General features: G+C 33.0%; 1 protein-coding gene across 1 annotated transcript in view; it reads right to left on the reverse strand.

The window, feature by feature from the left end:
• Window positions 1–4,302: 4,302 nt before the first annotated feature.
• Window positions 4,303–14,405, reverse strand: part of LOC123295998 (potassium channel subfamily K member 13-like) — a 56,651-nt gene continuing 46,548 nt past the window's right edge. The window contains exons 5-6 of the mRNA XM_044877459.1: window positions 5,196–5,363; window positions 4,303–5,123 (exon numbers count right to left, since the gene is read on the reverse strand). Of these exons, the coding sequence (XP_044733394.1) occupies window positions 4,303–5,123; window positions 5,196–5,363 (989 nt within the window). The remainder of the gene's footprint in view (window positions 5,124–5,195; window positions 5,364–14,405) is intronic.

A 14,405-nucleotide genomic window follows, 5' to 3' on the forward strand; every position in this document is an offset into this window, starting at 1 on the left:
AAAATTTACTATTCAAAATATATTTACGTTACCCCTTTTTTGAATTCAGGCAAACATCTCTGAATTGCAATGCTTGTAAATGAATGTGAAAACAAACGAAACAACTAGAGTTTTGTTACTTTTATGTTTGACGCCAATACCAAAAAATCTTGATAAGTCATTGGTCATTCTTCCAAAGCTGCCACTAATTTTATAAAAATTTGTCTTGATATTTGATTGCTGTAACGTAGGTATATTTTTAAATTACCTTTATGATGAGATTCTTCTAATAATAATAATTGAAAATCCAAAAATTTTTGTAAAAAAAAAAATTTAAAAGTAAAATAAATGTGATAAAAAAATATCCTAAGATATAAGTTAAGCATTAATTTTAAAATAATTATTTGTTCAAAGCTACAGCTATCTTTGTACATGGTGGGTTTTGAGGAGACATTGAAAGCAATTTTAGCACTTATTGTTTGCTATACACTTAAATTTTCATTATTGAGTGCTTTTTGCAATAAAATGGAGGCTTAATTCAATTAAATATTAAACTGTATTATAAAGGTTGAGCGCGGGATTAGAAATTTTATTAACAGGGTCTCTGTGTTAGTTGAATTATGTATTAGAGGCTTATTAATATTATCGTAACATTTTATTAACATTTAAAACAGATTTTCGGAATTGATGGTCCAAATTAATCTGTAGTATGACTTTCATTAAAATGGAAGATAATTTTTTCTTTAAAATTATAAATTTATTCTAAAGAGATGCTTTCTAAGAAAAATTATCGGAGATATCATTAAGATAGCTGTGTATTCAACTAATATCTAACTTCTAATCAGCAATAATGAACTAGAGCGAGAAAAATCAATCTCTGCTTGGTTTTTCGTCAAATTCACAATTTCCTTTGATCAAAAATTAAAAAAGAGCGTAGGCAAAATTATATCTTAAAAAAAAGTAGGCGAGGCGGAGTCACAAAGGTGATCATAAAACCAAGTGAATATCTAAAAATTGAATTACAAACGCTCATTATTAGGCGAAGCGGTAGGTTAAGATTTTTAACAAAATTAGGTAACATAATGGACCACAGGTTACCGAATGATTGAGCGCATTTTGGTACATCAAATTCTTACCTACTATTGCCAAATTGTCTGTTACAATCACTTCGAAGTTTTTTTTTATTTTTTTTTAAATTCTACATCCATATATAATAATCCAATAAATCTTACAACAAACCGCACAAAGTGAATTCGACTAACAAAATGAAATGAGTTCTACTAACACAGATTTTATAGCCACGAGCTCAACTATAAATCCACCCAAAAAAACAAAACGACTTTTATGTTTCCACCTTAAATGTGTTTATAAATCGAGTATTGAAATTTGATTCAGTATGCAAATTATAATTTCTACAAATAGTAAATATATTTTTGATTTTGTTTATTTGAGAATGTATGTATGATTTGAAATTTTTTTTTGTAATTATTCGCATAACTCTAATGTGACACATATCCAAATTAATAGAAAATAAAATTTCGATGATTTGTAATGTAGATTAATAAAATAATAATACATTCTTTTGGCTATATTTTGTTGTGTTATTCATTCTTACCATTACATGTTTTTCCTTCCTTGATGATTTCCTTTTAAAAATTTAACCTTGATATGTTAATAACGGGTTTCTTCTATCAGCCTTGGGATTAGTTGTAATAAATAAATAACAAATATTTTTTAATCTTTTATTAAGGCTATTCGGCCATATTTTGTAAGCCAAATTGTTACAGTATATTGGCACAAAATGCATTATGGCTTCTGTCAGATGTTTACCAATAATTAATACCGGGCTTTTTCGGTATCACAACGGGCCCTATGGTCTAAGTGGCTCTCACCCCCAGGATAGCCTCTCTAACTTAACCTAACCTAATACCGAGCTTTCCCGCATACTCGCGATATTAATTCGGGTCTAGGTCAACATTAATGATTTTCATTTTCTGAGCTACCAAGTATTAATGTGAGTATTCGAAAAACTTGGTATTGCCATCAGCAAGCATTCAGGAGAAACTGAATAAGGTCTAATTTTACTAGTCTATATGTTTTAAGCCACCTTAATTACACATGCTTCATAACAGTAGTCACGCTCGTTACGCCACTGTTGGTCAAGAAAGAGTACGATTTGTAGGTCGAGCTCAATGACAGACTGAAATCTGTTTAATTATTTACATTTCTTTTTATATATAAAAATACTTCATACATTTACTTTTATGGATAATTAAAAACTGAATATTTTATACTAGAGGCAGTGTATATTGCTATACTATGTCTTAAAGGCCTATTTATTCCTCATCATATAAAAGAAGCTTTCATACAAAAAAACTGAAATAAAATACTTTCTACTACACAAGAAAAAAACGCAATCGATCATAAAAAAAGTTTTATTGAAGGCAAACTAAAATATACATTTTATTTTTTAACAAACATGAAACATTTTTGTTTTAACAATTTCTTATATAACTTTGTTTTATATGTTTGGATCTCTTTCATATTATACTACAAAATATATTCTCTATTTTGGACGAATAATCTGATTGAATTTGAATCTTTTTCATATTGACAAATTCTAAGTTTTATTTTTATATAATTCTACTTGTCTAGGAAAGAAGTAAAAAAAAAAAAATATGTGTTAAATACAAGAAGTAACGTAAGAAATTTCGAGTCAATGAAAACTCCGGTTTTACATATCAAAGAAAATAAAACAATTTTAAGAAGAAAAACAAAAACTTATATATTTAATGCAGTTCTTTTATACAGGTGTAATAAAAAAAATTATGTAATACAAAATAAAAATGTTATTAACTTCGTTTATATTCTTTTACGGTGACTACGTACTTAATTTTAAAAAATTACTATGGGTACTAAGCCGGGCTTGAGTATTCCAAAATTTGTGAGTAAATTTTTCCCATTGGGTTTAGAGAAAATAAATGTTCCAGGAAAGGTATGAAATGTGGTCTGTTTGGCCAATCCATTTTTGGCAGAAACATGAAAGCTACTCCAACTCCATTTTTTATCTGATCGATATGGAATTTTGTAAACATCCTCCCAAACAATTTTTTGAGAACACTTGGGCCGTTTAATTTAGCATACTTAAAAGATTTTTGCAATATGGAAAAGAAAAATAGTAAGAACAATTTTTGATACTGTTAGAGAAGCTTCCATTCCCTTATATGTTGGAGGATTTCTATAGACAGAATAAACAACCCAAGGCTTCCAGACAAAGTTTTTAACTTTAGATCTGGAAACTGGAATAAGTCGTTCTGCTGAGAACCCTCTGCAAAGGGTTGCCTAAAAAGTATGGTTAAAACGGAATAGCCCTATACCACTGTGTCAATAAAATTATCTTTATTTTGATATGCGTTTCGATACAGAGAAGCTTAGTTACTAATATCAACTTATTTATATACGATGATAGTGAACGATAAAATGTAGACAATTCATGCGTTACATATTCCTTAGGCTTTAAAATAAAACGAAAATCGTTAGGCATAAGCAATTCAGTGAAACAATAAAACAAAACTTCTAAAATAAAAACACTCTTGGTATTTTTATTAAAAGTTGACTGACCATATTTTTTAGGCAATTCAGGGGTATTTGCAGGACAATATTGCAGGGATTTTAGTACGTAGGACAATTAGCAGATGAGTGAAAGTTTACATTAATTCAGTTCCCATACTATAAATGTGTTTTATTTTCTGGGATGTATAAATTATAAAAAGGAATATAGGTAGGTACATGTATATTTTTGTCACACCTGGTAAATGCCATTTTATCGTGTATGTATTTTAATTTATACGCAAATATACCTACATTGATGTAATACAAATTGCGTATTAGTGATAATAGATATTTTTTTTACAAAAATCTATTATTATTAGATTCAAGACCGATTGTTATCAGGTACATAATTTCATTTGGAAAAAGAAAAATGTATAATGTAGTTTTAAAAAGAAGATTTTCTTTATGTTTACAAGAAGAGAATGTAATATTTAATATTCAGTGTGCTGTTCTTTATAAAATTATTTGCTATATAACTATTGTTTTAAAAATGTGCAAGAGTAAAGTTTGAAAAAGCATTTTACAATGTCAATATATTTCTTATACCATTTCGTTTAATTACTTTTTCAAATTAAGTACTGTTTTGTGGCAACAATTATTATGATAATTTGCATTTTCAATTTATTAAAATGTAAAGTTTTCAATAAAATATTTGAATGTTTTCTAGCTTAATTTAAATATCACATGAGTACACTTTGAATTTACACAAAATTATCGTGTATTTTTATCACCTAATTTTTCACTTACAATAGCTAATGGACCAACAAGCCCAGGTCGAAATTCTGCTTCAGGATAACGTCTACTTGGACCATTATACTGTTGATAAATATCTCCACCACGTTGCATCTGTGCAGTTTCATACAATTGTTTTTGCATTACAGCTAATGATACTTTATTCGCTTGGAGAAAATCTTTCATTGAAATTAATTCCCCAGACATTTTTCGATTACGTTCAGCTTCTTCGGAATCATAGCCACCACAAGAATCAGAATCATTTTGTGGTGAAGTTTTTTCTTGGTTTTCGTTGGCATGTTTTAAGGCTGCAATAATTTTAGCACGTCGGGAACGTTTTATGGCTGATGGTAAAGCAGCGCTTGATCGACGTCTTCGTCTACGCCGGGAATGTTGGAAAGAATGTCTTCGCCATATGCGTCCAGCTGCACTTGTTGGATCATTAAAACATCGGCACTGTAAACGAATAATCATCCAGTTTAAAAATTGTTTTATAACTATTGAGGTGACATTTAGCAAGGAATATATACAACAGCATCCGATCACCAGAAACATAAAATTCACAACACGATAAATGTATAAATTTGGGTATGAAATATCATCAGTGGACACATAATCACCAAATCCAATAGTTGCAAACGACACAAAGCAGAAGTAGATTGCTTCAAAATAACTCCATTTTTCAAACGGTGAGTACACGGCTGCAGCACATGTTGCCACTACACATGAAGCAATTGTTAACGATAACATTACCCAATATACACTTGGTTTCCAATGTTCTAGCCCAACATCGTCGTCATCTAATATATCGGGTAAGGAACTACGTGACATTCGAGAAATGCGCCTTGACACCATATTTGATTCTTCTAAACGTTTTTTCACACGTCGTAAATGTATTGTTCGTAAAATCCATGCAAGGAATGTAATGATACGTTCGAGGAATAAGTTAAAGAATAAAATGCCACCAGAACAACCTAAAAAACCGTAAACGATCACAACAGCTTTGCCCATTGTGGTTTGTGGTGCTGTATTTCCATAACCTGTAACAGACAGTATATTAAATTAAAAATTCATCAACGAAAATTGAATTTTATTTTTATACTATTGAACTTTGAACGCATGACTCTAGAATTTAGATAGTCGTACACCAAGAGCTGGCATTGTATTATCACTAACCAAAGCTTTAGGACTATGCGAGCCTCTATTGGTCCAACACTCAAGATTATGAGAAGTACTAAGTCTTTTGGAGAAGAGCCGAACTTGATGGCAAATATTTGTTGAAGCGCTGTACTCTTCTAGTATAGAATATGATAAACGGCATATTACTTTGAAAGAATACATTGAATTTTTTAATGTTTATAAATGGTTGCAAATGCGACATTAAAGGTGCCATTCCCTTGCGATGTATAATAGTTAAATTCTAAAAGAATACGTGTAATCGCGACATTCTTCAAATGTCTGAAGAAACACAATACGGACATATTTTATAAATTATATTAATGTCAACATGTAATTGTCAACGAAATGAATATTGTACTAGTTTAAAATAATTCTTCTATGCACTTATTTCACTACTAAAATTGAGAAAATAATAAGGTTGTTAAACTTTTATTATAAAACAAAACGAAAAACTCGTTGAATCGCATTATCATAAAGTTTCCATGGCTTCCAATAGGTTAAAAACCTATTTTCTATGCTCTTAAAAGTGTGATCATATTTAGATGTTTGTTCCATTTTGTTCCTTAAATCAATTTCTTAAAAAATAATCTTTTTTGCTATAGTTCCAAAGCCTCGGGGTTTTTGGTTTGGTTTGAGTTAAATTTTAGGGGGTCAGAGACTGAAGTCAAGAAATTAAAGTAGATCTAATCTTGGTAGTGTACTTTTGTCGGTTTCCGTCACTCTTTACTATGAGGTGTAGTGGTAAAGGAAGCACAATCTCTATGCTAAAAAAATGACCCTCAAGTAACGTCGATAAAAATAAAGAAAGATAATACCGCTATTATGAGGCATAGTTATAAGCATTTTCACGAAATTTTACTAAAATTTTTTATTTTTTATAAACTTATAAAGTTGGTAGATTTTCTTTGCGAGGTAGTGGATTTGAAATAGATACTCAAAGTTGGTAAATCTACTATAATAATTTTTTGAGAATTTCTGTCGGCTGCAAACAATATATAATGTCACTGGTGTGGTCAGGGTTCTTTGAAATAAACTAATACATTGCAGGGTGATACTCAAGGGCTCCCAACATACGGATCCCATAGCATTTCCTAATTTTCGCTACGTGATTTATCTGTGAATGGGAATTATGCTGTTTAAAAGATGTCGCTTTGTCTCAGATAAGATTGATCTACATTTAAAAATTTTTAAAACAACTTTCTTGCTTGGAGTTTTCGGGATATGGATAAGAGGATATTTAAGAAAATTACATCATAGACATACAACATCATTTCTATTATTATTCAACAATGTCCATTTTAAGTCTTTGACCGAGCAACCTCATTATTAAAAATGTGTGTAGCATGGTAGCATAACCATAGCATATTGTTATGTATGTTGTTGTTATATTACTTTGTTGAATACGGAACAGATATAAACGCTATTGTTGTGTAAAATAGGAGAATAGAAGAATATTTGTGTCGACGCCATCCATATTATTCATCTACAATCATTTCCATATTATCTACATAGTCGCATCAATGAATGTTTTTAGTCGGGAGTCCTCAATGACAGGTCCAATTTTGATGATTTTTTTTTTCAAAATAATTTTTTTTGTACATTATTTAAAATCAGAAACATTTCAGATGGGGAAATAATCCTCTGGAGGGGGAATAGGCAATGTCGCGATTGATATATCGACGCCCAGCCTGAATCGCTAATGATGGAATTTTGGAATTTCGAGAAGATATTGATTTTATATTGTAGGTCTCATAAGAAAGTAATTTTCGAAATTCATCCCCTAAGAGGGTGAAATAGAGGATGAAAGTTCGTATGAAAATATATACAAAGAGAGTTTACTACTAAACCGATTTTAAAAGTTTCATGTATAGAATACTACATTATCAGCAAATGGCATGGCCGTATTTTCTTTTCAAAATTATTAGGTATTCGCAATAAAAGTTACAATCCATTAAATAGTGAACAAAAGAGAAGTTAAGAGAATTGATGGCTATTACTTGGGAAACTGCTAGTTATTTATATTGTTTAAAAAATATTTGTGCAACTTTTTAAATCGGTTAAGTAGTGAACTCAAAAAAGACGGTTTATATATATTTTCATACAAATTTTCACCCTTTTAGGGGTGAATTTCGAAAATTACTTTCTTATGTGACATCTACAGTATAAAATCAATATCTTCTCGTACAGTATAAAATCAATAAATTCCAAACTTCTATCATTAGTGATTCAGGCTGGGCGTCGATATATCAGTCGTGACGTTGCCTATTCCCCCTCCAGATTATTTCCACCATCTGGAATGTTTCTGATTTTAAATAATATACACAAAAAAAAATCATTTTGAAAAAAAAAATCATCAAAATCGGAGCTGTCATTGAGGACTCATTAAGAATGGCTATTTTATGTATTCCTTTATCCGACTAACAATACCTCAAACATATTTATATAATCATATATGATGATGATGATGATTATCATTATTTTATTAAATAACAAACAAATATTATGATATTATGATATTATATTAAATAATAATATTGAAAATATAAATGCATTCATTTATTTATTCAATCGAATTATGTTTTTTTTTTTTTTTTTTTTTTTTTTTTAAAATTGGCTTCAGCTAATTTGCTATACAGCCATTATCCAAATAAAGTATACAATTATATTACAATAAATAATTAAATAATAAATAGATCAGAAAAACAAAAATTTAACATTCAGGAGAAAAAAAAGTGTAATTTAGAAATTAAAAAATAAAAGTAAATTGTTTTCTAGTATCCAAAAATAAAAAGATGAATCTCAAACAAACAAAAAATCATATAAATACAATATGTAAATTGCAAATAAAGAAAAAATAAATAAATTCAGTTAAAAAAAAGAGTAGGAGAAGACAGAGAAAAAAAAAAAAATAAATAAATAAATAAATAAAAATACAAATATATGAAACGTACTTTCTATTTTACGAACACAAGGACACATGGAATTAGACAGGAAGTTCGTCGTCGGGACCCGTCGAGACTGTATACAAAGGAAATATCACGAAAAAACACATAGGTTGGGGGCCGCGGAAGGGTTGACAGTAGAGGGGGCTACACACAATTTTTTTTTTTTTTTTTTTTTTTTTTTTTTTATATTATAAAACAAAAAATAGATAAGAAGGGGGGGGGGTTATATTTATATTTGAAATTTGGATTTGTTGAGGAAATTGCAAATTGCAGAGAGGATTTCAAGCTTATTTAGAGATAGGAGATGGGGAATATAATACGGACCAAAAACGCCCATACGGGCTAGGGAACTTAGAAGAATATTTCTATGCTGATTAAGGAGTGGGCAGGCGAACGTTATGTGATTTATGTCACAATAATAATATCCACATCTACATCTGGTGTCTGGAACAATATGTATTCGATGTAGATGGGCAGGTAACGAATTGTGGCCTGTTCTCAAGCGACCAATCATTGTTATGTTTTTCCTGCCCACTTCCCATTTGTGGAACCATGTTTTAAGTGATGGAGTTGGTTGTATGTCATGTAGCTTACGCCCTTTAGGCGATGTATTCCACATTTGAGTCCAATCACTCAGCATAGAACTTTTGCAGATAGCCCACAGATCTTGTGCGGGTGGAGGTGAATTATCTTCTGGTCCAATATGAACTGCGTCCCTAGCCAACATATCAACAAATTCGTTCCCACGTATACCAATGTGTGATGGACACCACACAAAAGCAACGCAGAAACGTTTTTGAATTAGTTTCAGTACGGTGTTTTTGATTAGTACTATGAGGGAGGGAGTTTTAGAGGTGATGCAATTTTGTTTTATAAGCGAGAGAGAACTCAGCGAGTCGGATATTATAGCTGTTTTTCTAATACTGTTTGAGTCCACGTATGCTAGTGCCTCCAAAATGGCAACGCATTCCGCAGAGAAAATTGAAAAATGTTCTGATATACTAAGTGTGGCAGAATGCGCACCACAATGAAAAGCAACGCCCACTCGTGAATCTACACTCAACTTAGAAGCATCTGTATAGATGTGGGTATAGTTGGGGAGAATTGAGGAAAGGTAATCATTGAAAGTGGAATTGACGAAGGGCGAGCCATAGTTTGCATGTCCGCTGTCAAGTCCACAATCAATAAATACCGGGATTTCCGTATATCGGGATGGAAAGTCAAAGGTGAAGAAGGGAGATAAAAGGGATTGATAAATGGGGATTACTGCAAATACACGATAAGCCACCAAGAGAAGAGGGAGATTTTTATTTCTCCAGTAGGCCGAATTTGTATAAAGCTGGTTGAGTTGGGCAAGCTTTGGAATTAACGGGTGGGATAAAGAGGAATATTGGTTGAGGAAAAATTTTTTTGCCAAATACAGACGACGGACTATCAATGGAGGATCCGCTGCTTCAATCAATAGGGCGTTAGTAGGACAGGAGCGCATTTGTCCTAGGGCAATACGCAAGGATTGAAACTGGATTTTATCTAACTTTGAGGATCGTTGGTTTGATATTGGGCATAGGAGGAATGAGCCATAATCGATGAAACTTCGAATGATTTGTCTGTATATCATAAGTAAAGTACTTTGATCAGCTCCCCACCAAACTTTGGTGAGGCCACGGAGGATGTTAATTCGAGGAGTACACTTACTTACGATATATTCGACATGGGAGTTCCATTGCAACTTTCCATCAAAAAGGACTCCTAAGAATTTTGCGGATGGGTGGCAAGGGATGGATGTGTTGAGAAACGGAATTGATTCGATATTGTATCTGTGCCTAGTGAAAACAAGAGCTGAGCTTTTTGTAGCAGAAATTTCCAGATTGATAGATCTTAAATGGTTATGTAGTAAAACTAGAGCGTTTGAAACATTATCTATAGCCGTTTGTAAGGATTTGGACGACGAGTATAGGACAAGATCATCTGCGTATTGCAGGAGTTGAGAGGGAGGCTGAATTACATTCTGTAAGCCAGAGGTATAGATATTGAAGAGAAGGGGACTCAAGACTGCACCTTGGGGTAAGCCCATTGATGCAGTTCTAGGACCGGATAAATGATTTTGGTAGTTGACGGTGAGATGACGAATTTTTAAAAATTCGTAGATGAAAGAAGTTAGTCCAGGGGGAGCCGACAGAGACGTGAGAATGTTAATGAGAATATTAATGTCGACATTATCGAAGGCTCCTTTCACGTCAATCAAGCAGCAAACCAGGTATCCATTCTCGGAGAGAGAAATCTGGATATCAGTCAAGAGTACAGAAAGGTTATCTAGGGTAGAGGCATTTTTACGGAAGCCTCGTGAGTATGGTGGAACGATGTTATTGTATTCACACCACCATTCCAACCTGTTTTTTACTAGATGTTCCATAACCTTTGATACGCACGAGGCTAGCGCAATGGGACGGTAAGATTGGTGTATATTAGGGTCTTTATTGGGTTTAAGGATTGGAATGATCATCGTATGTCTCCATTCGTCGGGGATAGATGAGCTACTAAGTAGTTGATTTAATATTGACAGAAAAGATGATATTGTACTGTCCGACAAGTTTTTCAACATACTATAGGATATGTTATCCGGGCCAGGAGACGAATCCACTAGACCGGACAACACACCCCTTAGCTCACATATTCCGAACGGACGATCCATAGGATGATCATTTTGGGCGGGCAGGGTTTGAATAGGTATAAGGGCAAAGTCTGGAGTCAGATTTTGTAAGAAATCTAAGATCCAACCCTGGTTTGATGGAAAAGGAGGATATGGGTTGATAGCCCCCCTATACATCTTAACCTTATTCCAGATCTCTTTAATAGGCGTACTCCTGGAAAGACCTTCGCAAAAAATCTTCCAGGAATTCCGCTTTTTTTCCTTAAATAGACGCCTGGTTTGTGCCTGGGTTCTTCTAAAATTACAAAAATTATCCTGTGTAAAATTGGCCTTGAGAGACCTCAAAGCCTCCTTCCTGGTTTGAATTTGCAATTTACATTCGTCATCCCACCAAGGTGTTGGGGAAAACGGTTTTTTAGGACATTTGGAATTTGGAATGGCTATATCCCCAGCAGAGACCAAACTTTGATGAAAACTGGAATACCATTCCAAGGGATTATTATCGGATGTGGGGGGTGGAAGAAAGTCGTCTACAGTACGAGAAAACAGAGGCCAATCTGCTCTCTCGAACTGTCTACGGGGGGTATGTCTGGGGAGGAATAAATTATGACGATGATTTAAGGTTATTAAAATGGGAAAATGATCGCTACCATAGCTATCATTTAATGTATGCCAGAACGAAATTAAGCTTAGGTGAGGAGAACAAAAAGAGAGAACAAAAAGAGATCGATAGCAGATGATCTTTGTTGAGGTGAAGGAATAGTTGTCGGTGATCCGTCATTCATGCAAACCAAGTTATTGGAATCCATGAATTCCATTAGAATATCACCTCCTCTATCGGACGCAGTGCAACCCCATAGAGGATGATGATAATTTAAGTCACCGGCAATTATTACAGGTTCGGGAACATTCTGAAACATTAGGTTAAGTTCTTCGGAAGATAAAATATTTTGAGAAGAATTGTTGTAGATGGAAACTATAGATATGCCAGCAACTCTCACCGCGATTACCTGGAAAAAAGGGTTATTCGACTCAATCGGAATAAGTTGAGCCGAAACACCCCTCCTTACAAGAATCGCAGTGCCACCATAGCCATCATATCTATCATTCCGGAAAATTTGATATCCGCGAATTTTTGATGTTGAGGTTGGTTTTAGCCAAGTTTCACTAAGCAATACAACATCAATGGGATAGGTAAATAAAATGAGAGCCAGGTTGGATTTATTTTGATTGATGCTTCGGATGTTCCATTGAAGCAGTTTGAGTTCTTGGGACACCTGATCCATTAGTGATTTTATTTATAATAGTTTGTACAATGTTTGTTTTAATAGTCGGGTCTAATTCAAAAGAGTTCAAAACTGAGATTAGTGTAGAAAAAAATGGGTCGTTGGGGGAGGGTAAGGTAGTAGAAGTAGATGGAAAACTATAAAATATGGGAGAATTCGACCTACCGTTGGGGTTAATCAACAAATTATCAATTTGGGCCGCAATAGGGTTTGTAAGGGGAGTGGAGTCTTTTCGTTTCTTAGGAACAGGGGCGGTAGTTGGTGAAGTAGTAGCCTTAGAGTACGTCCGTCGAATTGTTTGTCTAGTCGTTGTGGCGATTGGAGAAGAATTATACGACAGCAAAGGAAATTGTTGCGGGGTAGACGACACATTAATAGGATTAGGAAGGGTTACATTGCTTAAGATTTTAGGTACTTTACCACTGGCTTCAAAATATGTTAAGCCATCTGAGGCCATAATTTTTTTGATGGCAACTTGCCTTTTATACTCTGGGCAGTTCTTATAGGTAGCAGAGTGGTCACCATTGCAACTAATGCATATTTTAGGTAAGCTGTCATCTTTAGTGCAATTCAATGATTGGTGGTCTTCGGAACATTTGGCACATCGTGGAGAGCTTTTACAATTTTTGGTAATGTGCCCAAATCTACAGCAATTGTAACATTGGGTCACGGGAAATGTGTACATTTCTACGGGACGGGAACAATAAAATAGGGTAATATAATCGGGAAGATTTCTTCCTTCAAAGGTTACTTGTATGGTAGAGGAAGGTTTATAGGATGGTGTGCCATCGGGGGATGTTGTTCTTCTTGACATTCGATGAACTTTTAGGATGTTTATGTTTTTGTTGTTTTTCATATTATCAAGAATAATTTGTTCATCAATATTTTCATCGATGTCTTTAACAACACCCACTCGAGTGACACAGTGGGTAGGAACATAGGCGCGAAGGTTTTCAGTTTTTAGTACGGGATTGTCCAAGAAAGAGTTAGCGGCAGTACGGGAGTTAAATTGGATACAAATCCTATTGCGTCCCAAGTTTTCTATTTTCACAATGTTGGGTACATTATTATTAAACAATATGCGCCCAATTGCCAACGGATGCAATCTTCCTATATTTTTTTCATTTGACTCTACAAATACTTTGAAAGGTCCAAGTGAGTTTATCGAATATTTGTAGACAGGTTTTTCTTTTGTAGAGATATTGGGTAGATCGGGTTTATTATTAACATTTACTGGAGTATCGGGATTGGGAGGAGGGTCATCCAGACCCCTCCGAGAAGGGTCTGGCGGAGGATCATCCTCAGCCACCTCTAAGAAGTTGGTTTTATTTTTAAATATACGCAATAAAAATTTTAATTTAATTTAAATGTACTAAAAGACACGAGTTTTTAGAAAAAATATAGTAAAAACAAATTTAGTATTACAAAAACAGATATATGTATATAAAGTATCCGACTCACCTCAGTTAGTTGTAAACAAAATGGTATATCACAAACAAACAAACAAAAAATTTTAACTATTATGCAATAATATTAATATTGGATTAATCAATTTATTTTATTTTTAATAAAAATATTAATTCTTGTTATTGTTGGCGACAATTAAATATTTATGTCTTCTCTCTATAAGAGTTGTAACAAGAATCTCAACTTTAACATTCTCGAATTATGTTGCATCAGATATTATAATACATATGTATGTGATTACATTACAGTTATGTATATACTATTGCATATATTAAAAAATAAATATTGTAGTATTTGGATTGAATGACTCAACTCCCAAGACTTATATTAATATTAAATATCAATCCATTTGGTTCAATTTATGAAATATGTATTGAGTTTCCTATCCTTGATTGATGTTTAAATTAATAAAGGAAAGTTTTAAACAGTTTACTTAGTAAAAAAAACGGTTCAGATGCCAGGAATTTATATTTTTAAATATTTGCACATTAGTAAAATTTATACAGGGTACTGAAAGCCAATGCATTAAACAAGCAGATATTATTGATCGTTCGC

The sequence above is a fragment of the Chrysoperla carnea genome, chromosome 3 (assembly GCF_905475395.1).
Source record: "Chrysoperla carnea chromosome 3, inChrCarn1.1, whole genome shotgun sequence".
Classification (NCBI taxonomy): domain Eukaryota; kingdom Metazoa; phylum Arthropoda; class Insecta; order Neuroptera; family Chrysopidae; genus Chrysoperla; species Chrysoperla carnea.